This window comes from Giraffa tippelskirchi, chromosome 4 (assembly GCF_054371585.1).
Source record: "Giraffa tippelskirchi isolate mGirTip1 chromosome 4, T2T-mGirTip1v1.2.pri, whole genome shotgun sequence".
NCBI lineage: Eukaryota > Metazoa > Chordata > Mammalia > Artiodactyla > Giraffidae > Giraffa > Giraffa tippelskirchi.
In genome coordinates this window covers 208,118,797-208,145,584 of record NC_137278.1, presented here as the reverse complement: position 1 = coordinate 208,145,584, position 26,788 = coordinate 208,118,797, and the positions used below count along the sequence as shown (strand labels likewise).

The 26,788-nt window shown below is 53.7% G+C and overlaps 1 protein-coding gene across 3 annotated transcripts in view; it reads left to right on the top strand.

Moving 5' to 3' along the window:
- The first annotated feature begins 275 nt into the window (after window positions 1-275).
- The window catches only part of PHF21B (PHD finger protein 21B), an 86,536-nt gene continuing 60,023 nt past the window's right edge, over window positions 276-26,788 (top strand). Inside the window, exons 1-2 of one of the 3 annotated variants that reach the window (XM_081594883.1) lie at window positions 276-776; window positions 1,693-1,758. In XM_081594883.1, the coding sequence (XP_081451009.1) occupies window positions 723-776; window positions 1,693-1,758 (120 nt within the window). In that variant the 5' untranslated portion in view covers window positions 276-722. Of the gene's footprint in view, window positions 777-1,222; window positions 1,525-1,692; window positions 1,759-12,806; window positions 12,971-24,294; window positions 24,581-26,788 lie in introns of those variants that run through there. The other 2 variants (XM_081594884.1, XR_014083342.1) reach the window with 2 other exon arrangements.

Genomic DNA, 26,788 nt, shown 5'->3' with positions numbered 1-26,788 from the left:
AGTGGGCCATCTTCCGTCCCATCGGAAAGTGTCCCCGACCCTGGGCTGACGTGGTGGGCGTCCTGTTTCCCGCAGGTTTGGCTGGAAGTGGGGGCGGAGAAGAAGAGGAGCGGCCGGGGGAGCCGCCGGGAGCCACTTTTGTTCTGCGCTCCCGGCGCTAGGTCGCGGCGGGGCGGCAGTGCGCAAGCGCAGGCGGGGCGGCTGGGGGCGGGGGCGGGGGCGGGGCGGGGCGGGGCCGGCTCGGGCTCGGGCCACGCCCCCCGCCACCCCGGCCCGCTGCATCCGGGCACTGCCCGAATTAGCATCGTGCCGAGGCACAACTTTGCCGAGGCCCCAGCGAGATCCAGGCGCGCGCCGGAGGAAATATAGTCCCTGCCGCCTAGCAGCTCGCGCGGGGGCTGCGAGAGGGCTCCCGGCGCCGGGCCCGGGGGTGGGGGGGGGCATGCGCCAGGCCGTGCCCGCAGCCCGGGGACCCGGCGCAACTTGCCGGGCTGCCTGAGGAGTTGGGGGGGCGCGCGGCTGCCTTTCTTCGCCCCCTCCTCTCCAGAACCCCCTCCCTCCCTTTTCGGCCTTGGGGGAGGGGGCTCGTGTCCACCCTTCGCTCCCCCTGCACCATCCAGGGAGACCCGATCTGCCCCCGTCCTCCCCGACCCCCGCGGAGCCGCTCAACTCCCCGGGAGCAGGGGCCAAAGTGAGCGCAAAGTGCTGCCCAAGTTGCCGAGATGGAGCTGCAGAGCCGACCCGAGGCGCTCGCCGTGGAACTCGCGCGCCACCAGGTAGGCGGTCGGGGGCTGCTGGCCTCGGGGGCCCGGAGTCCGGGGTCCGGAGCCCAGCGTCCTCTTCTCCGTCGCAGGGCCCGCAGAGCTGGAGAGGCCCCCTCCTTTGAGCCTGCTGCCCCAGGGATGGGGGGAGTGTGTACATGAACGGACTCCCCTTTGGGCTTCCCCTCTGCGCCGCCCCACCCGTTTCGTGCAATCCTGCACAGTTTGAGGGATCGGGGGCGTGTAGGACCCTAACCTAGTGTCTTCTCTTTCTCGGGCAGGATCTGCAGGACGAGGGTCCCAGGAGAGGGCCCCCTGCGTGCGCTTGCCCGGTGTGTGTGTGTGTGTGTGTGAGTGTGTGTGTGTGTGTGTGTGTGTGTACGCCCACTCCCTCCGCCCCCACCCCCCTGGTGCAATTCTGCACAGTTTGCAAAAGTAGTTTTGGCGATTGTCGCTTGGGCGAGCAGCGGCGCGGCGGCCGGAGCCCAGGCGGTGTTGCGGCGTGCGCGCGCGCGCGCGCGCGTGTGTGTATGTGTGTGTGTTGGGGAGATTAGGACGCGACTTGAATATTTATGAGCTTTGCTCGACACGGACTCGCCGTGTTTACTTGGCTCTTTGTTCCTCCCCCCTCCCCCCGGCACACACTCACACTCCCTCGCACACGCACCCTGGCCTGCAAACTTGCACGGCTCGGGGCGCGCCGCCGGGTGGCCGCGGCCCCCGCCCCGCCCCGCGAGCTGCTCCGATGAGGCGGCAGCCACAGGTAAGCGGCCCCGTGCGGCACTGCCCGTTCGCCGCGCGTGCGGGACGCGGACCGGGGAACTCGGGCCCGGGATGGGGGGACGGGCGGCGGCCCCGCGGGGCCCCGGGCGCACTGGACCACCCCATCCCGGGGCGGCCGGCCTGAGCCCGCGCCTCCGTGTTTCCGCAGAACGGCGACCTCAAGAAACAGCTGCACGAGCGGCAGCCGCGGACCGCCGCGCTCAGCGACACACAAGTAAGCGAGTCGGAGCCGGCCGGCCCCCCGCCCGGGGTGGCGGGGGGGAGGTGACTAGGAGGGGTCGCCGGGCACTTGGGTAGCACCCTAAAAAGTGCTGGCCTCGGCGCCGTGCGCTCAGACTCCCAAAGGAGTCTCTGCGGTCTTCAAAGTTACCCGCCCACCCCCTGCTTCTGGGAAGAAGGGGCCAGGGTCTTGGAGGCCGAGGTAGGGGACAGCGCGGCTCCCGCAGTGGCCGAAGGAGAGAAGCTGCCCTTAAAAGGCGGCGAGCAGCCCGGCGTCCATTTTGAGTTGGTGGACATGTTTTTGGAATGTGGACATTTCTCCAGGCTCGGTGTCCCCCCCAACCGCCCCCCTCCCCGGCCTCCCGCGGGCGTCAGGGTGGGGAGAGAGGGGGCGGGCATTCGGGCCTGGACACCAAACTCCTTGGAAGTGGATTTTTGGGGGGGTTTACGCCGCAAATCTTATTTAAAGAAATCGTTCTCCCTCCGGGCTCCCCTCCCCTCCCACTTCTCCGGCATCACTTTTATTCTCGGAACCTGACGCCAGCCGGCTCCCGGGGAACAAAAGGAAGGAGCCCCCAGGACCCCTCGGCTCTGCCCCGACTTTGGGTCTCCGGGCACCGGGTGCCACCAGGGCCCGCGAGGACCTGCTCGCCGTGGGGACGGGGGGCGGGGGGGCTCGGCCGCCGACCCCTCCCGGCCCCCTTGGAGAGGAAAAGTTGTCCATTGTGACTTAGTTGCGCGGAGCTCAGCGCTAGAGGGGTTTCAGCACCGCGAACAGAGGCCGCGCGCCCCGCCCCCTCTCCCTCCCCGCCCCTCCGCGCCCCTCCCCCCACGCCCCCTCCCCGCACTCGCCCCCCCGCCCCTTCCCCAAGCCGAGAACTTTGAGCCGCGCAGCCAATGGCGCTCTCGGGTCTCCGAGGCTGGCGGGGGCGGGGGCGCCGGCTGCGTCCCCGCGGCCCCCTCCTCCCCTCCCTCCGCCTGCTCCCGCCGCCCCGCCTCGCCGAGGCCCCCCACCCCGGCCCCCGGGCCTTCGATCGCGCTTGCTTCGGAATGCCGGCCGCCGGCGTCAGCCTCAAACTTGGACCGCGCCCGCTCCCGCCCCCGCCCCCCGATCCGGTCCCCTTCTCGCTCCCTCGACTCCCGGGCGGGGGCGGGCCGGACCCGAAGCCCCCCCCCTCCCCAGAGGGATGGTCGGTGTAGGGGGGAGACGTGGACGTGGCTGGCAAGGGGTGGCGGCGACCCCGGCGAGGGAGAACTCGGAGGCCGGGTGTGCGTTTCGAGTCTTTTTAAAGTTGCAAAGTGGTGGAAGGGGGGCGTGCAGAAGAGGAGGAGGGGGCCGGGGGCTGCGGAAAGAAAGACGGCTGTGGCCGCGGGTCGGCGCCTGGTCGGGGGCGTCGGGCTGGACGCGAGGGTGGGGACGAACGCGTTAACCCCTTTCCCGCGGTGCCGCGGCCCCCCTCCCCGGCCGCGCGCCCCCGCCCGAGAGTGGAAGCTTCCATTCCCGCCGGAGGAGGGGGGGCGCCCGGCGCGCGGCTCCGGCGAAGTCGGGGAGTTCGCGGGGGTGGGGGGCGGGGAGGGGACTCAGGCCCGGCATTACCATTTTGATTGCTTTGATGCCATTTTTGGAGGGGGAGGGGTTGAGAGACCCTTCTCCGCTGAGCACAAAGATGTTTAATCACTGTGTGAAATCAAATCAGATACTTAAAAAAAAAAATCCATCACCAAATCTGGTACCGTGTGATAGCTGAGGGTTCCTAAGCCCCTTTCTCCCCCCACTGGGTAAAACGGCAAGTTGTTGACTCTTCTGCTCTGAGCAGAAGATTTAAAAGAGAAAATTCCACTAAGCCGGCAGCTCTCCTCGCAACAATGTCTCTTTATGTGTGCTTCTACAATACGTGGCAATAGTTTTACTATTTGGAGTGGCTTTTCGAAGCTTAGGTTTGCTCCTTTCTGTATTGTAGCAACTATTTCCAGGCTGTTTAAATTTTTATGACGATAGTAAATGAGTAGCTATTTATTATATGTCATGCCTGAATTTAGATGAGGCCGGGGAGAGAAACATTTGAAAATCGTGTTTGAAGGTTGCGGATGCCGCTGGTGGGGGGGAAGGAGTCGTCCTACCCCGGTCTGCCTTTGCCTTTAAATCTGAACTCGGAGAAGGATGCTGGTGAACGGAATGCACCTCCATCTTTTTTGTGTGTGGAAGTGTGTGTTTAAAAAAAGGAAGAAAGAGAACAAGGAAAACTTTTGTTCCCTGACCTTTTAAAAATATTTCTCTCTGAAATGACTAAAAATAACGTCTGGGAAGTGGCCAGCGTTTGTCCTGGCCGTTGGAACTTGTGTTTGTCACTGTGAACGTGTTGTTTTTCCTTTTTCCTTTGTGGCATTTTATATAGCAGGGGCTCATAAAAGAGGGAGGGAGGGAGCTGGGGCCGTGGTGTAGCATGCTAATAAAGCTGCCTCGCTCTCCCAAGCTCCGCGGTGGAATCTTTCAGAGGTCATCTATGAAATGAGTTGGGTAGACTTAACATTTACTCACCTCTGTCTCCTTGGGAGAGTTTGGTGGAGACTGGCAGCTTGGCTGGGGAAAGGGTCGGAGGAATGAGCCCTTGGAGGTGATTAAGGGCTGCGCCGGAGGTCTCTCGAAGAGGGGTGATGGGCTCTGCTTGGTTATCCCAGCACCTGCCCAGGGAGCTGGAATGGACAATCAGAGCTGAAAAAGCTAGTAGTGTTTCAGAGTTTGCTTTCAACTCAACAGAAAAGTAAGGGTAGTGTTGCTTGAGATATTCACTTAGGGAAAAACTCACACCATCTTCTTCTCCGAGATGTGTTTCTGTCCTGCTGCCGCTTGGACTATGGCATATAAAGGTTAAGTTTCAATTAAAAGTGCACGTGAAGGTGATGAACTGGATAGTAAAACGGACGGATGACCTCATTATCTACATTTGTTAGAAATACAATAGCAGCGAGTAATATCTTTTGGTGCCTAGCCGTCAATTTCCCATTTGTGCCCTTGGCACTGGGATTTTTTTCAGTTACTTCTGGAAACACAGACAGAGGCTTGGAGATGTTTTTCCAGGACTCTTAGGATTAGATAGGTTGTTCGTTGGTCAGAAGTAGAGAGAGACAAATTGTGTGTGAGTGTCCAGCGTTTCTTCCACCATTGCTGCACTAGGGGATAAATGGGAAAGCAGCATCTGTAGGACCTTTGCTATTTGAAAACCGAGTTCACTTTTTTCCTTTCGTTTTAAAAAAAAGAGGCAGCTGTAGGTAGTTGGTCAGTAGCCCTTGGTGGCCAGGCTATTTGAAAACAGATTTCATGTTTTTTCTTCTTTTTTTTTTTTAAAAAGCGGAAGCTGTGGGCAGTTGGTCAGCAGCCCTTTGTGGCCAGGTTGCATTCCTGGGGTGGCCCGCCCCCACCACTGGGCTGTGACCCCGGTGGGGGAAGGACCCCTGGTCTTTAACAAGATATGATGTGTGAAGACTCCATTAGTTGCTCCAGTGGTTTTACGCTATGAATTTGCAGCACATGCAGAGAGGCAGTAACATTTTTATCTAAATTGTCAAGCAACAAGCACTTCGTGTAAATAACAGGCCCGTCATAAATATCACAGGGTTTTTTTTTTTTTTTTTTCTCCTTCCTCTTTGGAGTTCTCAGCACAACACTTAAATGCCATGTGAAGCAGGCATCTTCACCTTGGAGTGAGAGGACCTCCGGTATGAACTGTGCTGGTCTGGCAGAGAGACTCCCCTCCTCCCCACCCCACTGCCCAGTGAACTTGGGGCCTTGCATGCTGTTCCGATGCATCGATTTGATGAACTCTGGATTCCGAGGGGCTGTCCTCAAGTGCAGCAATAAAAATATGTCTTCTTGAAAGGTATTATGTATGTGGCATTCGCTCAGGCGCTGAATCACGTCTTCACCGTGATTCGCTAGCTACAGTGGACACCCGAGGGGTTCCATGGTGGAAGCGTTCACTGAACAGAACTGCAGGGTGGGTCTATTCTGAACGCTCCCCAGTTGTTTTCAGCCCTTCCGTTAAAGGACGTTCCATTCTCCAGGCTCTGACCCCGTGTCTGCTCGAACCCAGGAGGCTAAATGTCAATCTTCCTCACCTAGAGTTCAAGATCTCATCCTTCAAACAGCACCTTTACATGGGAAGGAGAAGACTGATACTTTCTTCATCTTTCATAGTCTGGAAATGAGCGCAGGGTTGAGACAGCAGGGGCTCAGTCCTGGCTTTCCTCAAGTGCCCCCTGCTTGGCCATGATCCCTTACTCCCCCGCAGACCCCCGCCACAGCCAGTCTGTAGGACCCACACTTTTATACAAGCCTCCGTTTTCCTGGAGTCTCTCTTCCCCTCCATTTGTCCACCCCTCTGGTCCCTCCCCCATTATCTCTTAGCTGGAGGATTGCAGTAGCCTTCTCACTGCATCCACTTAGGAAGCATTATTGAAACAGAATTCAGGTATCGCATACTTCACCCATTTAAAGTGTACAATTAAGTATTTTTTATACCTTCACAGGTATTTGCAACTGATCACCACCATCAGTTTTAGAATATTTTCAGAATATTGTTATTGTTCAGTCGCTCAGTTGTGTTAGATTCTTTTCGACCCCATGGACTGCAGCACACCAGGCTTCTCTGTCCTCAACTATCTCCCAGAGTTTGCTCAAATTCATTTCCATTGAGTTGGTGTTGCTATCTAACCAGCTTATCCTCTGCCACCCCTTTCTCCTTTTGCCTTCAACTTACTCAGCATCAGGGTCTTTTCCAGTGAGCCATCTCTTCATATCAGGCGGCCAGAATATTACTTCAGAGTATTACGCACCCATTGTTGTTCAGTTGCCAAGTTGTGTCTGACTCTCTGCGACCCCAAGGACTAAAGCACGCCAGGCTTCCCTGTCCATTCCCATCACCTGACGCTTGCTCAAACTCATGTCCGTTGAGTCAGTGGTACCATCCAACCATCTCATCCTCTGTTGCTACTTTCTCCTCCTGCCCTCAATCTTTCCCAGCATCATGGTCTTTTCCAGTGAGTTGGCTCTTTGCATCAGGTGACCAAAGTATTGGAGCTTCAGCCTCAGCATCAGTCCTTCCAGTGAATTTTCAGGGTTGATTTCCTTTAGGTGTGACTGGTTTGATTTCCTTGGTGTCTAAGGGTCTCTCAAGAGTCTTCTCTGGCACCACAGTTCAAAAGCATCGATTCTTCAGTGCTCAGCTTTCTTTATGGTCCAACTCTAACATCCATACATGACTACTGGAAAAACCATAGCTTTGACTAGATGGACCTTTGTTGGTAAAGCAATGTCTCTAAGAGCAAAATAATGCCACTTGCAGCAATGCAGATGGACCTAGAGATTGTCATACTGAAAAATTGGTAGAAAGACTGATACTGCTTGCATGTGGAATCTAAAGAACTGGTACAAATGAACTTATTTAGAAGACAGAAATAGAGTCACAGATGTAGAAAACAAACTTATGGTTACCAGAGGGGAAAGTAGGGGCAGAGGGGTGGGATAAACTGGGAGATTGGGACTGACATATACACACTACTATGTATAAAATAGATAACTAATCAGGACCTACTGTATAGCACAGGAAACTCTACTCAATACTCTGTAGTGACCTATCTGGGAAAAGAATCTAAAAAAAGTGGATATACATATATATATATACCACTGAGCCACCTGGCTCAGTGGTAAAGAATCCACCTGCCAATGCGGGAGATGTGAGTTCCATCCCTGTGCTGGGAAGATCCCCTGGAGAAGGAAATGGCAACCCACTCCAGTATTCTAGCCTGGGAAATCCCATGGACAGAGGAGCCTGGTGAGCTACAGTCCATGGGGTCACAAGAGTCAGAGATGACTTAGCAATGACTAAACCACAAAAGCAACATAACTGATTCACTTTGCTGTACAGCAGAGGCTAACAGACCATTGTAGATCAACTATACTCTAATAAAAATTAAGAAAAAACATTTAGAACATTTTCATCCTCTCAGTAAGAAACCCTTTGGGTATCACCCGTCCCATCCCTGCACCAGGCCCCAAGCATCCACTCATTTACTTTTTGTCTGCAGGTCTACTTTCTGTCGCTGTGGAGTTACCCATTCTGGACTTGCACATGAATGGAATCCTATCATGTGGTTTTGTCTGTTGGGCTTCTTTCACTGAGCAGAATGTTTCAAGGTCCACCCAAGTTGTAGCATGTGGTACTTGGTTCCTTCTTATGTCTGAATGACCTTCCGTCGCACGGGAGATCTTGTCCTGTATCTGTTCACCAGCTGATGGGCACTTGGGTGGTTTCAACCCTCAGGCTCTTGGGAACAGTGAACTACATTTCCTTGTGCCTCCCTGGTTCATCTTCCATCAGAGGGAGCATCTTGAAACCGGATCGAGATCACAGTGCTCCTTGTGGAAGACCTTCCAGTGGTTTTCCCCTGCTCTGTGGGGGGCTGGCCCTGTGCCCCTGCTCAGCCTCTGTGCTGGGACCCTCGCCTGCCCCCCCAACAGTGCTGCTCCTTGGCTGCTCTGCAGCAGGGCCTTGGGTACCACCAGCATCTTCCGCTCTGGAGACCACCGACCATTACGGTCTTCATCTTTTCATGGAAGTCCACTGTCCCTGCTAGACGGTAAGCTCCCTGAGGGGCGGGGGCTGTGCTCTCTGCCCCCTCCCCCGGGTTCCGAGAGCAGTGCCTTGTGGTGCTGGATGCGTGTTGGTGGAACAGGCGAATGACTAAGAAGATGGGTGTGCGGCTTGGCGGGGACGAGCAACCAGCCCAGAGGAGTCCCGGGAGTTGTCCTCTGTAGGCGTGCAGTAAACAGATTTTTAAAATCCTGCATTTGGAATGAGCAGCAAAGAGATAAGACTAGCAGCTCCCCTGGTCTCGGAAACCTCACAAGAGAGTGAGGAATAGATGACCGTGTGTCAAGGGAATTCTGGAAAATTCTGTGAAAACCATGCTGTGAAGGCCCCTGGAGATGACAGACAGCTTCCTGGGGAAGAAGGGGCTTCCAGGATGCCTGGGGTCGTGTTCGGGAGGAGCTGGTGTCCAAGCTGAGGGCTAATGGCCCAAGGAAACCTGCAGATGCTGGTGAGTTTCTAGTAGTTGAATCATGGAAGAGAGAGAGACAGAGAGACAGCAGAGAAGGCAGGCTGGGCTGGAGCCAGGAAAGCACTGAATGCCAAGCAAAGGGCCTGGGTTTTGTGCCAGGTCTGGGAGATGACCTGTGGCTTTAGTTGTTGAGGGCAGCTTAGGAGGAGGAGGAGGGCGAAGGTGTGTTAGTCGCCCGGTCATGTCTGACTCTTTGCAACCCCATGGACTGTAGCCCGCCAGGCTCCTCGGTCCATGGGGTTCTCCAGGCAAGAATACTGGAGTGGGTAGCCGATCACTTCTCCAGGGGATCTTCCTGACCCAGGGATCGAACCCAGGTCTCCCGCATTATGGGCAGATTCTCTACCATCTGAGCCACCAGGGAAGTCGGGAGGAGGGTGAAGGAGGGCTGAACTCACTCCCTGTGTGGCCCGGCTGGCCGAACGTGCTCCCTGGTGTCTGTCACCTTTGTGGGAGACCCTTGCAGGGACAGTGACACCCATGTGTGATGTGAAGAGAAGGCTATTGGACTTGGGTGACCAGCACATGACAGGCTTGAGGGCAGGGGGCAGTGTGCTGACCCTTCTCCTCCTGCCTTCAGCAGAGCTCCTTACAGCTGAGAAACTGACGTTTCTAGAAGCTTCTAGAAGGTGACTCAGGGGCCAACTCTGTTTGGCTGGTTTAAGGAAGAAAAGTGTGCATGTGTGTACATAACACATGGTTGCACTTTTATTACTGATCTTATTTAGTCTATTTATAAATTGTAGAATAACGAATAGTGCAGTTGACCCTTGAACGATAGGGGATCAGAGGTGATGACCCTCCACGCAGACACCATGCGTATATTTGGTCCTCCATATAAGGCAGGGACTCGGTGTCCTCGGCTTCAACCAGCCATGGACCACGTAGGACTGCAGTATTTACTACTGAAAAAGGTATGTGTGTAAGTGGACCCGCGCAGTTCAAACCCGCATTGTTCAGGGGTCAACTGTATATTGATCTGCACCAGTAAATACGCACGGTGTCTATGCAGTATATATAAAACCAGTTGATCATTTGTCCAGTGTTATATCACGAACATGAAAGGAAGGATTTGTTGAAGAAAAATAATTTACCTTTCTCCCGCTTAAGTAGAACCTTACTGAGGAAGGCAGCGGTTAACATTCTTCCTATCATTGCTGTAGCATTAGGAGCTCAGGGAGAATTCTGTTTTTCACAAAGTTTTTAGTGAAAAAGCAACACCTGCTTGTTGGGGGAACACTTGGCAGCGCCGATGTGAGGGTCGTAGACCGTGACCCTTCTTCCTCCCACTGCGGGCATGCGGGCACGTGGACCAGAGCAGGACTAGCTCTGAGGTGTTCATGGGCTGTGATCTGTGCGCATGCAGTGTGTGTAACACAGAGAAACATGCTTCATAGGCACGCTCCTGAGCATACTACTGCTACGCTTGCTTGTTACACTTGATGTTGTGTGCTGGGCACCTCATGGAAACGACTTGGTTTAATTCCACAAGCATTTCACGAGCCCCTGCCTGGTGGGGGGTGCAAGACTGATGTTGTCGGTCACAACGACATCTCATGGTGTGAGGCTTCACCTTTCCAAAGTGGTCTCCCTGGGTATCTGCTCACACCAAGTTTCACAGGTAGCTGGGGAGACAGGTGTAACCCCCGTGACCTGTCCCATGAGCTCTCTGCACGGGAGAGGTTTCGCAGCGCGCTCAGCCAGTGGCGATGTGCTGTGATGAGGTGCCCAGGGTTGCCCTGAGGAGATGACATCTGAGTCTGTGAGAAGCAAGAGTCTGATCGCACACCCAGCACCCAGCTATGTCCAGCACCCATGTTCTCCAGCGAGCCTGTTCCGACACCTCTTTGATGCACACGATGTGATTTGTCGAGGTCATCTCGTGACTTGGCTCAGGCTGGGTGGGTGGGTCTTCTCTGCAGGGCAGGTCAGAGAAGGGCAGCTCCCCAAGGTCAGAGGGCTCGGGGCCCCGAGAAGCTGCCCTCTGTTTCAGCCCCTGCCCCACCTCTAGCCGGCTCCTGCCTCTGGAGTAGAACACGGTGTGGCCGAGAGAGCAGAGGGCTGGAGGGGACACCAGAGTTCCTCTCCCAGTCCCCTGCCTCTGGAGGAGTAGCTTCCAGCAAGTCCTCGTGCGTCCTCTATAAAGCGGTGTAGTGGTTAGAACTGCCTCGCCGGGATGTTGAAATGAGTCCAGATCATAGATGAGCAAGTGTATCTAAACTACCCCGCAGAGCGAAGGGGTTGAGTGGGAGAGAGTTGTGTTGGTTGCAGTGGCGCTAGGGATAAAGCACCCACCTGCTGACGCAGGGAAGCATAAGAGATGTGGGTTCCATCTCTGGGTCTGGAAGACCCCCTGGAGGAGGGCATGGCAACCCACTCCAGTATTCTTGCCAGGAGACCTGGATTTGATCTCTGGGTTGGGAAGATCCCCTGGAGGAGGGCATGGCAACCCACTCCAGTAGTCTTGCCTGGAGAATCGCATGGACAGAGGAGCCTGGGGGGCTACAGTCCAAGGGGTCGCAGAGAGTTGGACACGACTGAAATGACAGGACGCGTTGGCTGCCTTGGTGCCCCCAGGACACTCCTGCCACACCCTGCCCTGGGCCTGCGGGGCTGGAACCTTTGGTCTGTTGCTGGTCCCGCTTCGGGGCGTTGCTGCTCCTCGCTCCTGGTAGAGGTGGACGACGGCGGCCGTCTTCTCTCCCCGTCCAAGGAGTCAACTTTGATGTGCGAGCCTCTTAAAACACCTGCTGTTGGAACAGTACCATTGATTTCAATTAACTTGGAATTTTTTTCACTGCGATGACTCTGATAATAACTTTGGTAATCCCACGATGCCTCATTAGAGCTGCTGGCTACGATGATCAGCTCTGTGGTTTAGCAAGTTTTTTTCTCCAGCGCCTTTGTCTTTCCAGGACCGAATCACGGGCTCGCTGCGGGTTTTCACTCCATTCATGTGAGTGATGCTGAACGTGGCCGCTGCCCGGTCTGCCCATTGAAACCCATCACGGGGCCGCGCTCATGGTAGGGGCCCTTCCGCAAGGGCAGCGTCTCAGGCACTCCCTGGTCACACACGGGGAGCTTGAGGGTTGTGTGTTGGGTCTCTGAGACCCGTGCCCCAGACACAGGAGGACTTTGGGGATACAAATAGCTTTCTGGGGAGAGGGGCAGCTACTGTTCACCTCCCCCACCCTGTTTATAGCTTTTAAGGAAATAGGACCCTGGATTTGATTTTCCTAGCAGTCTCTGAGTTTCCTTAGTCCCACTAAGGAGGCTTTTTTTTTTTTTGGCCACCCTGTGGCCTGCGGGATCTTAGTTGTCTAACCAAGGATCAAACTGTGCCCCCTGCAGTGGAAGCTCGGAGTCTTAAGCACTAGACTGCCAGGGAAGTCCTCACAAGGCTTTCAGCTTTTGTCTCCAAGAGGCATGTAAGAAATAGGTTAAGCGCAGGCTCTACAACGGGGCAGGCTGGAGTTGTAAACCCAACTCCGTGCTTCGAAGGCTGTAAAATGAAATAACCAACAGCGCAGCGCGTGAGGCAGCCATGTGCTGGCGTGTGGGGAGTGCTCCGGAAACGCGGACGGGCATCCGCCAGGATTAAATGAGACGAGATGTGAGGCTCTGGCCGCGGCGAGTCCTCAACAAGTGGGACCTGGGCGTCACAGGTCACTGCGTTCCCTTCCGGTGCTGACCCTGGGCGAGGCCCTGCCGGTGGTCTCCACGGACCAACTGGGTCCCTATTTGCCCCGCCCTTTGTAGGGGGACCTGCCTTTTTGTTGGGGAGGTGGCTGAAGCCCAGAGAGGTTGAGTGGCCTGTTGAGGTCACACAGCTGGCAAGTGGAGGAGCTGCGGGCCAGCTCGGGGTCACTGTGGCCTCATAGTCTCAGCCCCTATGCTGGACAGCCCTTTTGGCTCTGCGTACGAAGAGTCTGGAGTCATGCCGTGCCTTGGCGCGGGTCCCGGTAAAAGAAAAAGGGGTTAGGACATCAGAGGGAACCACCCGCAAGTTGTCAGCCGTTTGTGATGACGAGTGGGAGCTTCACGCTGAGTCGGAAGGTCGTGGAACTTTGGAGGGGCCTGGCACCCAGGTGGGGAGGCTGGGGCAGGCTGGCTGCAGAGAGGGGTCTCCGCAGTGGAGAGGCTGAGTCAGCGGCGGGAGGTTTGGACTTGACCCCGAAGCAAATGCACCTGCAGCCTCGCTCTCTCATCCTCTGTGGCCTGAGCCCCTCCCTGCGTGGCTGCTTCACTTTTTCCACTTTTTCTTCTTAATATTATTGCTGTTGCTTTGTGAGGGGGAGGCATCTTCTCGTTTTGAAATGGCCTCTGTTCTCCAAGGGAATGAACATGCTTCCTTGAGTTTGGTTCCCCCCCCCCTTTAGGTTCATTACTTATTGTTTCCTGAGTGTTGCAGTTTCCTGAGTGTGGTGAGAAACTGCTGATGCGGCTTCCTTCCCGTGATGACCTCTGAGTGCCACCAGCGGGCATCCCTGAAGTCTCAGATGGGCTGCATTTGGCTTTTTTGCTTTTTCTTTTTTGCTTGACACCTGTGTTAGTCTTGTTAAAGCGCAGCAGAAAGAAGTACATCCATGGGGGATATTTTCCTCTCTTTTTTTTTGTTCAGGGTTGAGTGATCTTCAGCCCCCAGTAGCCTAGGAGGGGCTGGTTGTCTGGGTCCTTGGTTTAAAGTGGGGGCGATGCTGCTTCCCAGGCAGGGCTGTCCTGAGGGCCGTGAGGACACGTGTCTCGCATGCTAGCTGCGATTCCTGCTTGTAGTGGGACAGCTGTTAGAGGGAGATGTTATCAACATAGGGTATTAACAGTCATATGAGAAGCAGGAATCTGGTGGTGTCCCCGAGACACTACTGCCATGGATAAGTAGCCGGGCACCTGTGGCTTTTTGTTGGCACAGAAGCCCTGAGTTGTGCTTTGTCTCGGTGGACAAAGCTGGGATTTGTGTGTGTCCACAGCTGGGACTGGGCCCGAAACTTGGGATGCAGTAGAGGTTGAGGGCATGAGTCCCCCAGACCTGGTCTGATGGTGTAAAGCGTAGGGTAGGCGAAACCAGGGGGCCTTTGCAGGGTGCTTCCCCAAAACCCCTTATCCCAGCTGAAACTTCGGCCCCAAGTCAGGGTGGTGATGGCACTTGGGGGCCCCAGGGCCCCCCCCCCGCCATCTTCCTGACCTCAGTGCAGCCCCACGGAAGCCTACTGTTTTTGTTTAAGCCATTGAATTCTATTCCCTGCAGTTTCAGAGGTGGCTTGCCCACATGAGTGGCTCCTGGGTGAGATGTTCTGGGGTCCCATACATGATGTGCTTGTGCCAACAGCAGGGCTGAGGGGGGCACGACGCGGTAGTGTTCAGAAGGTGATCAGACTTTCAGAGCAGTTGCTCCGCAGGACACGGTGTGTTCTGGAACTGCCTGTTTTATGGGACGTATTCCATCAGATTGACCTTTGATCTGTAGGTGGAGGTAAATTGCAGAAAGGTCCACGCCTGCACGTGAGTCCGCACTTGGAAGTAAAGATTGGTGGTGGGCATGTGTATGGCTAAGGTTGTAACCTACACATTCACAGACAGGAAAGCGTCTGTCAGATTTCGCAAAGTCACCCTCCAACATAGAAACGGTGATAAAAGACAGTAATTCGGAGAGGGGGGTGTAGCTCAATCTTCAGGGGAAATAATGGCTACCTTTCGATCTCTTGGGTGGGAACAGCAGAAAGTTTCTTGAAATGGCAGATGTGGGGCGTCTCTTGGGGCCTCCCTGGGGGCTGCATACCAGCAGGCTGTCCGTGGGGGATGCCATCATCAACTTGGGGAGAAGCTTTTTGCCCCAGGAAAGAAAACAAGGCAGGGATGGGGCGGGGGGGGGGGTGGGGAGAGGAAGGGAGGGCGCTGTGTTTCCCTTTGATGTCACTCAGGCGGAAAGCCAATCTGCACATGTAAATGAACTTGAAAATGCAATTAAAAATATATACATATTAGAGACTGTGATCCAGAATTTAATATGAGATGCAGGTTACCCAGTGACAAGCCGCCTTCCCTGCAATCAGTGGTACCAACTCTCCTCTGTGATGAATGCATCTCAGAGTGATAAATGCACCCAGATGAATGCAGGATTATTCCTTAAGCTAGTTTGACAGCCCTCACCGAGCCTTATCTGCTTATATCACCCACCTCCTTCTCCCAGCTGTCACTGCGAAGGGGACACAGGCTCAGGAAGGTCCCACCCCCGGCTCGTCCTGGACGGACAAGAGAGGTGGCTGAACAGTCGCCTGTGTTGCTGTGGACAGAGATCGGGGGGCCCTGGACATTGTTACAGCCCCAGGCGCTGGGCGGCGGGCACGTTGCAGGGAGCCCCTGCCTGGGGCTAAGAGTAGGAGCTAGACCTGAGGGCCCGGCAGTGTGGCATCTGGGGTTGGAAGGGAACAGGGGGGCAGAGCCCTGTGTCTCAGGCTCTTGGGCGTTTTCTCCCGGGGCGTGCCCACTGGCACATGCAGAAGAGAATGCTCAGATGGTGAGGTCGGCAGCCCCCACTCAGGGCCGAGTGGTACAATTTGGCACATGCTACGGGGCACCCCCTCAGCGCTGGGCGCTGGGGACATGGCAGTGGACAAAGCCTGCTCACAGTCCTAGAAGGGAAATGGATAGCGAGCAGGAAACATCATGAACAAGGCCTGGAGTCGGCGGGAAGGTGATGGGTGTTCTGGCAGAGGTAGTGTGGGGGAGGTAGGGGGGCAGGCAGGTAGCTGTTTTAAATAGGGTGGTCAAGAGGGCCCTCAGGTGTGGCTCAAGGCCTACAAAAGAAGCTGGAGGACGGACCCCTGTGATTCTCTGCAGGAAGAGTGTCCCAGGCAGAGGAAACAGCCTCTCAAAGACCTTGAGACGGGTTGTGCTGGGTGTCTCTCGTGGAGGCCAGTGTGGCCAGGAGAGTCAGTGACAGCTAAGCAAGGAGGTCCCGGAGCAGATGGAACAGGGTGGGGACCAACCTCTCCAGACGGCTTGGCCCCTGCCTTTAAATCACCGACTGGTCGCCATGAAGGACAAAAAATGGTTCTTTCTTTCTCTTTTCTTAAATATTTGTTTGTTTGGTTGCCCCAGGTCTTAGTTGTAACATGTGGGATCTAGTTCCCTGACTAGGAATTGAACCTGTGCCCCCTGTACTGGGATCGTGGAGCCTTAGCCACCAGACCACCGGAGAAGTCCCAAAGCGGCCCTTTCAAGGGGCAGAATGTAGAGTAGAAGCTGGAAGGTACCAGAAGGCGAATTTCAGCTCCCAGGCTGGAGAATTCTCTTCCTGAGGGCTCTGCCTGGGGATCGAATTGGTTGTTCTGAGACCTTCGACCACCCGTCCAGCACCTCATAGTAAAGGGCGGTGGGGAGCACCAGTGGCGGCTGGATGGGAGGCCAGGCTGGCAGGCCCTGCGCTGAGGTTCTGTGGTTCAGAATCGCCCAGGCTCATCTGGGGTTCCATCCTGGCCCAATCACCACCTGAGATGCCCTGACTCTTGCAGGATCGAAGACCTTGACCCTGCGGGCAGGCTGGTGAGTGCCCTGGGCCCAGGACAGCCAGGCCCAGCAGCACCCCTGTCATGTGGCATGGGCCCCAGGCAGCCTGCTTTTTTAATTCTTTTTTCATTCTTTTTTCAAGAGAGGCAGCAGCTGCTGCTGCTAAGTCGCTTCAGTCGTGTCTGACTCTGTGTGACCTCATGGACAGCAGCCCCCCAGGCTCTCCTGTCCATGGGATTCTCCAGGCAAGAATACTGGAGTGGGTTGCCATTTCCTTCTCCAATGCATGCGTGCATGCTAAGTCGCTTCAGTCGTGTCTGACTCTGTGTGACCTCATGGACAGCAGCCCCCTAGGCTCTCCTGTCCATGGGATTCTCCAGGCAAGAATATTGGAGTGGGTTGCCATTTCCTTCTCCCCAAGAGAGGCAAAAACCCATGCTAAGGAGAAATCTTTAGTTTAGATGTGGGTGGAACATTAAGGCTTTTTCTAAATGCACTGGCCGGAAGGACACTCCCACAGCCCGGACCAAACCCACCTATTCTGATTGCCCTTCCGTGGCCCCTCCCCAGGCCCTGGACACCTGGCTCTCCCCTCATGATCCAGGCCCAGCCAAAGCAGGCACTTGTCCTGACCTCCCGGCGGGGTCCGGTGTCCGTCCGCCGGCTCCATCAGGCTGGGTCATGACCTAGTCATTTCCTGTGTGATGCTGGCGTTCAGAGCTCCGGGGCAAGTCGGAGTCCGATGGTGAGTCCTGAGGTCCGGTGAGCCTTGAGGTCCAGCGGGCCCACCGCCCTGCAGTCCCCCCACCCTGAGCCGCCTGCTCCCCCCAATACCCCTGCCCCGGAGCCCCCAGCACTGTTAGAACAAAACAGTTGATAGTGGGGCTGGAGGGCCGTTGAGGTTCCTTAAGAGCCTTCATTTCTCATTTAGATAAAGAAGTGGCCCTCAAATCTATTTCTGTAAATAAAAACAGTCCCCCCCCTGCCACCCCTCCCTCAAGCCCTGGCCGAAGCCGGTGGCTTGTTGAAGTTAGTTTATTAATGAGTCTGCTGAGTGGGCCTGAATGGAGGCCGCGCTCTCATATTGCGGATCTAATTATAAACACGAGGGACAGTACCAAATAAGCAGCATTTAAAGGGAGAAGAGTCTGGCAGCTCGGTTTAAAGTGTCCTTTAATGAACTTCTTTGGCACTTGTATCTTAGCAACACATTTTATTACATCCTGGTGCAGCTGGACTCGGGCACAGTAATTTATCCACCCCCAGCTCTCCCCCACCCCCCACTCTGACTTTCTTTGGCGACTGGAGGGAGGAATGTGCTGACCCGATTTTCCAAGGCTGTGTTCGCATCTCTTCTGCTTTGTTTAGTTGATGGAAAAGGCAAACGGGGTGCCTGGCACAGGGCGCCTTGCTGGCCGGCAGGAGGGGGACAGTGGCCCCGGCCTGGAAGGTGGGAAGTTGCCTAGCTCGGATCGGATGCTGCAGGCTGCCCTGGGGATGGGCTGAAGCTCTCCCTGGTGCGCCCTGGGTTTGGGTATTTTTATCTGGACTTCTTTCCTGTAATGGCACTAATTTGGCTACAGCGGAAGTGGGGACATTTAGAGATCTTTCCTCGTAATCAGCAGGCCTGTGAGTGGAGGTGGGAAATGTTCTAGATGGGGGTGGGGGAGGTGGGGGCGTTGGGAGGGTGGGAGGGGCCGGCAAGGAGCAGAAGCAGGGCCAGGGTAGGGACCTTCCAGCCTGGCTGCTCCTGAGCCCAGGGACCTGGGCTGGCTACTTCCCTTCCCGAGTGGTAACTGTCGCATCTGCTGGGTGAGGCTCCTGCAGCTGCTGTAACAGAGCGCCCTGCTGCGGGCAGGTCAAATGTACTCCCTCACCATGTGGGGCCCAGAAGTCTGAAATCAAGGCGCCAGCATGGCTGTTCTCCCTCCAGAGTCCAGGGGAAGGTCCTTCCTGCCCCTTCCGGCTTCTGGGGGCTCCAGGTATTCCTGGGATCGTGACGGCATCCCTCTGGTCTCTGCCTCTGTCTCTATGTGGCCGAGTTCCCTTTGAGTCTGGGTCCTCACTTCTTACAAGGGGGCTTCCTTTGTGGCTCAGTTGGTAAAGAATCCGCCTGCAATGCTGGAGACCTGGGTTCGATCCCTGGGTTGGGAAGATCCCTTGGAGAAGGGAAAGGCTACCCACTCCAGTATTCTGGCCTGGAGAACTCCAAGGACTGTATAGTCCATGGAGTCTCAAAGTGTCAGACATGACTGAGTGACTTTCACTTTCTTGCAAGGACCCCACTCATTACATTTTGGGTCCCTCCATCCAGTATGATCTCAACTAATTTTATGTGCAAAGACCTGATTCCCAAAGAAGGTCACACTCTGAGGTTCTGGGTGGACACTAACCCACTGCGTCTACCAGTGGGAGCTAGTCACGCCTTCCTCGGATTACGTGTGGGGGTCCCACTGCCCATTTCCTTTCCCTCCCGCGGCCCCCTCCCCTCCCAGCTCGCAGAGTCCAGTTCAGGCCCTGGCTCATTCGCATTGTTCTGCTCTGACTCGGCAGGCAGGGCAGCGCCGTCCTGACCTGTCACACCAGGCGGCTCTGTCCAAACACTTGCAGAATCCTCCCCCGGAGTGGGTGCTTCCTAAGACTGCAGAGGGCATGGGGCTGGAGTGAGTTACATGGAGCTGAATTTTGGCTCAACCTCCAACACTTTGTAAGGATCAGGAGAGAGTGTGTGGAGAGAGCCCACTGCCCCAGGAGCTGACAAGCTCCCGTCGGGAGTGAGGGATTCTGGGGTGTTTGCAGGTGGGGTTACACCAGGCCAGGTGGGGTCCCCTCTGCCCAGGAGTCGGCCTCTCCAACTCGGCCCAGCAGTCTGTCCTATGACCCGACTGCAGCTCCCTCTCTTAGGTTGCTCACTGACACATTTACGAAGGGCATTCTGGAAGGCAGGCCCCGAAGGAGGTGAAGCTCAGGGTTCTGGCAGCTCCTTCCCTATCCAGACCCTGCTGACCCCCTGGCCAGCACAGAAAAACCCATGGGGCTGCTGTCCCTTGTCTCCTGATGAGTCCTCCTGCTGTGTGCCTGGGCAGAGGCCAGCAGAGCCAAGAGGCAGGCTGCAGGAGGGGCCAAATGGGGCCCAGCTGAGGTGGGCGGAGGTGATGGAGGAGGGGGAGGAGGTGGTAAAGGTGGGGGGTTGATAGAAGTGATGGAGCTGGGGAAGGTGATGGGGGTGGAGGACGTGGTGGAGATGATGGAGCTGGGGGTTGATGGAGGTGGAGGAGGTGATGGAGGTGGAGGAGGTCAGGGAGGTCGTGGAGGAGGGGGCGGAGGTAAGCAGCGGCGTGGAGCCGCCAGCCAGAACACAGCCTCTGGGAAGCTCTCTCCTCCTCTGGGGCGGTTTCTTCATTCTCCTGTCACCTCCTGGGTGCACAGAGGTGAAAAGCACGAGCGTTCCTGACTGAATTGTGCCCCAGCTGCGGTAAAGCCCGGCTGCCTTGATCTGGACCGTAGCCGAGGCTGTCCCCAGCCTGGGTGGGTGGGTCCCCTGTGACAGCCTCACCGCTGACCATTGCAGCTTCCATTCGGGGGCGCACAGAACTCATCTTGGATGAACAGTTAGAGGACTTTTGCTTGTTCTTTTCATAACACAGCATAGATCTGTTAAGCAACACTGAATTTTCTATTGTGGTAAAGTATGTATTACATAAAATTTACCGTCTCAGCCGTTTTTAAGTGGACGATTCAGTGGTGTTCAGTACGTTCACCATGTTGTACAATCATCACCCTCTTCTCTTCCGGAACTGAAACTCTGTCCCCACTAAAGCCTAGCTCCTCATCTGCTTCCCCAGCCCCTGTCAACCACCATTCTACTTTCTGTCTGAAACATGACCCTCAGTCCCTTGTCTAAGTGGGATCATACAGGGCTTGTCCTTTTGTACCTGACTTCACTGAGCCGTGTCCTTGAGGTTCATCCATGTTGCAGCCTGCATTGGGGCTTCATTCCTTTCCACGGCTGGATAACATTCCGACCTGTGAATACGCCGCCTCTTGCTTATCCATTCACTCCTTGATCACCAGTGTAGTCATTTCCACCTTTTGGCTCATGTGAATAAAGCTGCTGTGAACGTGGGGTGACAGCTGTCTGTTTGAGTCTTTGTTTTCACTTATTTTGAACACATATCCAGAAGTGGAATTGCTGGGTTGGACGTTTGCTTTACACCCTAGACAGGCCTGTGGCAGAGAGAAGCCTGCGGGGTTTCCCAGGTCGTCCCTGAGTGGAGACAGTCTAGGGTTAGCTCCCTCCATCAGACTGGCATCCCGTGACCCTGGGATCCCCAGTTTTGACAGCATCACCTTCCAGGGAACTTGTGGTATCCCTGCTGGCTTCCTAGCTCCTGACAGATCTCTGCCCTGTTGGCGTGGGTGTGAGTGGACGTGGGCGTGAGTGGGCGTGGGTGTGGGTCACGTGGATGCAGCAGAAGCATCCACCAAGCCTGATGGCTACTTCATATACACACTTTGCAAAGGGGTGGGCACAGCTGCAAGAATTTCTCCTGCTAGAGTTTTGTGTTGACATTAAAAACATGGACATTAAAAATGTAACCTGCTTATGGTAGTTTGTCCAGACCTTGTAGTGTTGTAGTGTGTGTTTTATTTTCCATTTTGTCTCTTATGATCAGTCAACGCAGGTGTGGCACCGATTCCCTGGAGTCCTTTCACTCATTAACAACTCAGGTTACATAGTGGCATTTTTGTGTATCTGGTATTGCCACATACATTAACCCATTGGGAGATCATGTTTCATGGGTGAAAAAGCCGTGTCCATGGGCTGCATGGATAGGAACCCAGAGACAGAAGGTCCTGTGGGCTTGGGAGGCTGCTTCTTGGAGCCATTGTCACCCACCTGCCCACCACGGCTGAGTCTTCCTCATCCCCTGACCAAAAGGGTTCAAGGATGTCTGTTGAAAGGCACCCCCAGTCTGCTAATTAAGCAGGTCTGTGAGTAGTTCCTCAGGCTAGGTTCCCATTCTTTGCTGGTCTGGGTCGGCCCCAGGGTGAGATCCCCACTGCCAGCATCAACCCAGGCTCCTAACGAGGTGCAGAGAAGAGTAGTAATCCACGGACTCTTCTCAGTGAGACGTCTTCTTCTGGCATTGGTATTAATATTTCTTAAACTTTCTTTGTTTGGGCTCTCACAGGGGACAAAATGACATAAGGAGCAGCAGACACAAAAGTGCAGTTGGCTGCGATTATTTTGAAGATTTTGGAGGATGTCTGCCACTGTTACGTTTGTTTTTTTGTGTGTAGATAACTGCAGTTCTGTTTTCTACAGTAACCCTGACCCCGAAAAATTCTTTGTGGTTTCAACTCTCAGATCCCATCTCTGACTCTAGTACATCCTGTGATCTTGAGCGAGTTACTGACGATTGTTCAGCCTCCTTTTACTCACCTGAGAAGTGGAGGTAATCCGAACACTTGCTTTTAGAACTTGAAGGATGAGGCAGAGTGAAGGATGGTAGGCGCTTAGCACAGAGCCTGGTGCGTGGTGGGGGCTCCAGAGAGACGAGTTCTCCCCCTGTGTCCTGAGACCAGGTCATTATCCCCCACTGTGAAGCTTCCAAGACGCCCATCTCTCTGGGTCCCCCGGCCTCAGCTCTCATCCCCACCCCCGGCTCCCTACCATCGTCTTGCCCGTTTCACCTCCTAAATATTTCCCTCACTTTTCTCCACCTCTGCTCCTCTGGTTCACTTGTCAGCAGCCCCCTGACTGCCTCTAGGGTCTGTCTTCCATACCATCACTAAGGTTGTCTTTTTCAAGTTTAGCCCTTACATGACGTTTCTGTGCTTAAAAACCGTCTCCCGGTCCCCATCGCCCACAGCAAGAGCTTCACGCCCTCCTTAGCCTCTTGCCCCAGTGAGTTGAGTCAGGGGAGTTGCTGTGCTGAAGCTGGGGCCCAGCCTGGAGCCTCACCCTACAGTCTGCCCTCTGGCCCCACCTCCAGGACCACTGGCAGGTGGGAGACACCTGGGCAGCAGGCAACACGGTCTGTAAGTCAGCACCTTAAGGAAGAAGACGCAGAAATTCTTTGTAGTCAATAGACTGGACTTTTCATTTTCTGGATTCAGATCACTTCTTCAACCTCATCTCTTGACACACAGCTGTTGACTGTTTCCCGGACATACTAAATGCCTACGGGTCACTGGTCTTAGCTTAGGGCGTTGCTCCTGCCTGGACTAACCCTTTTCTTTTGAACAAGACACTGCTCGTCCCCCAAAGCCCAGGTCAGTTCCTTACCCTCTAGAAAGACACTTCTGGCTTCATTTAGGTTGGAGGTAATGATGGTCACAGTGGTAATGGTGGTGGTGGTGGTGGTGGTAATGATGGGGAAAAAAGGGGTGACGAGGATGGTGATGAAGGTGATGGTGGTGAGGATGGTGTTAAAGGTGAGGATGGAGATGAAAGTGATGGTGGTGAGGATGGTGATGAAGGTGATGGTGGTGAGGATGGTGCTAAGGTGAGGATGGAGATGAAAGTGATGGTGGTGAGGATGGAGATGAAGGTGATGGTGGTGAGGATGGCGATGAAGATGAGGATGGTGATGAAAGTCATGATGGTGAAGCTGGTGATAAAGGTGATAGTGGTGAGGATGGTGATAAATGTGATGGTGGTGAGGATGGTGATAAATGTGAGGATGGTGATGAAGGTGATGGTGGTGAAGATGGTGATGAAAGTCATGATGGTGAAGCTGGTGATAAACGTGATGGTAGTGAGGATGGTGATAAGAGTGGTGATGAAGTGAGGATGGTGATGAAAGTGATGATGGTGAGGATGGTGATGAAAGTCATGATGGTGAAGCTGGTGATAAATGTGATGGTAGTGAGGATGGTGATGAAAGTGATGATGGTGAGGATGATGATGAAGGTGAGGATCGTGGTAAAGGTGATGTCAAAGATGGTGATGTTGGTGGTGAGGATGGTGATGATGATGGTGATAAAGTGGATGGTGAGGATGCTAATGTAATGATGCTAGTGATGGTAAAGGTTGTGGTAATTATAGTGATAAAATGGTAATAACGGTTATAGTGATGACATCAGTGATGATCATGATTTTCACTGTCAGCCACTTCCTGTGGCAGGTCTGAGTGTTTCCAGTTTAACTTACCTGTATCAGGGAATATATGAGGACATGTCTCTATGAGGAAACGTCATCCCAGCTACACACTGGAGGGACAGAGACGTGTATCAGGTGCCCTTGCTGCTCACTCATGCCTGTGCCTCACACACAGGCTCCCAGCAGTAACGCTGAATTACTAGATGGTGGATGTGCCTTAGAAACTGTAAATGTGAGGGACATGCTCTTGCTGTTATATCCTAAAGACAGGAAGACAAGATGCTTGTGTAAAGAAGAAGCAAAAAGCTTTAAAAGTCTTGAAGTTCCTGAAGTTGGCGCACAGAGCCCCTTGGGTCCCAGCTGGGAACCCATACAGAGTTGATAACAAGATGGCACAAAATGCTGCTGACACTACTTTTAAAAACTGTGAGGCTTAGACACCACGTTTCAGTACAAGTATATCTTTCCAGGCAGTTGTTTTTGTGACATCTGATGTCACTCAGTAGGTCTGAGCATCCCGGGTCAGCTCTTGGAAGCTGTCTGCTCCTCTTATGTTCTGTTGGCTTCCAGCGGGTACCACTGATGTTCGGGAAGGGAATCACAGGTGCCGGAAATGGTACATGATTTTTCTGGCAATTTAAAACTTCAAATGAAAAAAACCAATAAGATCAGTAATCCTACCACCTTAAAAATGTACTTGATAAGTTGTGGAGCAAGTTTTAATACAGATAAGTGTATGAGTGAGGTACTTCCACGGATTGTAATGGCCACGTAACATGTATTTTTTTTAACTCTCAGGTGGCCCTTTCCTCTCTACTAGTAATTTCAGACTTTGTAAAGACTCATGCCCTGCTTGCACCTTCACTCAGGGTCCTCAGAGCCTGCCCCTTGACCGTCTGCCTCTGAATCTCCCAGGAGCTTGTTTGCCAGCAGAAACCTGGTGTCACCCCACACTTGTGGAACCAGGAGCTCCACCAATGAGCCCAAGACACACTCCCCACAAGATTCTGGGGGCCCTGGAGTTCGAGAACCAGGGCTCTGGGTGAGGGTCACCCTTTCCCTGGCCACCTGATCAAGTGGAAAGGTATGGACGGCATGCTTCTTCAGCCCTTATTGAATCTTTTCTTCTTTGTGGTGGTGGTGATGCTGGTGATGCTGGTGATGGAGATAATGGTGATGATGGTGGTGGTGGTGGTGGTGATGGTGATGATAGTGATTTTGTGATGATGGTGGTGATGGTTGTCAGCCCTTGCTAACCTGAAGGAAAGATTAAGGATATTGGAGCCTGGACGGAGAGGCTCCGCCCTGATTACTCATCTCGCATACTTGGGACACGGAAACTTCCTGAACCTCATTTTCCCTGCCTGCAAAGTGGAAGCAGCAAATACCTTTACTAGCTGTAGTTCAGTTCAGTTCAGTCGCTCAGTCGTGTCCGACTCTTCGCGACCCCATGAATCACAGCACGCCAGGCCTCCCTGTCCATCACCAACTCTCGGAGTTTACCCAAACCCATGTCCATCGAGTCAGTGATGCCATCCAACCGTCTCATCCTCTGTCGTCCCCTTCTCCTCCTGCCCCCAATCCTTCCCAGCATCAGGGTCTTTTCAAATGATTCAACTCTTCGCATGAAGTGGCCAAAGTATTGGAGTTTCAGCTTCAACATCAGTCCTTCCAATGAACACCCAGGATTGATCTCCTTTAGGATGGACTGGTTGGATCTTCTTGCAGTCCAAAGGACTCTCAAGAGTCTTCTCCAACACCACAGTTCAAAAGCATCAATTCTTCAGCGCTCAGCTTTCTTTATAGTCCAACTCTCACATCCATACATGACCACTGGAAAAACCATAGTCTTGACTAGACGGATCTTTGTTGGCAAAGTAATGTCTCTGCTTTTAAATATGCTATCTAGGTTGGCCTGACCTTCCTTCCAAGGAGTAAGAAGCGTCTTTTAATTTCATGGCTGCAGTCACCATCAGCAGTGATTTTGGAGTCCAAAAAAATAAAGTCTGACACTGTTTCCACTGTTTCTCCATCTATTTCCCATGAAGTGATGGGACCAGATGCCATGATCTTAGTTTTCTGAATGTTGAGTTTTAAGCCAACTTTTTCACTCTCCTCTTTCACCTTCATCAAGAGGCTCTTTAGTTCTTCGCTTTCTGCCATAAGGGTGGTGTCATCTGCATATCTGAGGTTATTGATATTTCTCCCCGCAATCTTGATTCCAGCTTGTGTTTCTTCCAGCCCAGCGTTTCTCATGATGTACTCTGCATATAAGTTAAATAAGCAGGGTGACAGTATACAGCCTTGACGTACTCCTTTACCTATTTGGAACCAGTCTGTTGTTCCATGTCCAGTTCTAACTGTTGCTTCCTGACCTGCATACAGGTTTCTCAAGAGGCAGGTTAGGTGGTCTGGTATTCCCATCTCTTTCAGAATTTTCCACAGTTTATTGTGATCCACACAGTCAAAGGCTTTGGCATAGTCAATATAGTAGAAATAGATGTTTTTTGGAACTCTCTTGCTTTTTCGATGATCCAGCGGATGTTGGCAATTTGATCTCTGGTTCCTCTGCCTTTTCTAAAACCAGCTTGAACATCTGGAAGTTCATGGTTCACGTATTTCTGAAGCCTGGCTTGGAGATTTTTGAGCATTACTTTACTAGCATGTGAGATGAGTGCAATTGTGTGCTAGTTTGAACATTCTTTGGCATTGCCTTTCTTTGGGATTGGAATGAAAACTGACCTTTTCCAGTCCTGTGGCCACTGCTGAGTTTTCCAGATTTGCTGACATATTGAGTGTAGCACTTTCACAGCATTATCTTTCAGGATTTGAAATAGCTCAGCTGGAATTCCATCACCTCCACTAGCTTTGTTCGTAGTGATGCTTTCTAAGGCCCACTTGACTTCACATTCCAGGATGTCTGGCTCTAGGTGAGTGATCACACCATCATGATTATCTGGGTCGTGAAGATCTTTTTTGTACAGGTCTTCTGTGTATTCTTGCCACCTCTTCTTAATATCTTCTGCTTCTGTGAGGTCCATACCATTTCTGTCCTTTATCGAGCCCATCTTTGCATGAAATGTTCCCTTGGTATCTCTAATTTTCTTGAAGAGATCTCTAAGTCTTTCCCATTCTGTTGTTTTCCTCTATTTCTTTGCATTGATCGCTGAGGAAGGCTTTCTTATCTCTCCTTGCTATTCTTTGGAACTCTGCATTCAGATGGGAATATCTTTCCTTTTCTCCTTTGCTTTTTGCTTCGCTTCTCTTCCCAGCTATCTGTAAGGCCTCCTCA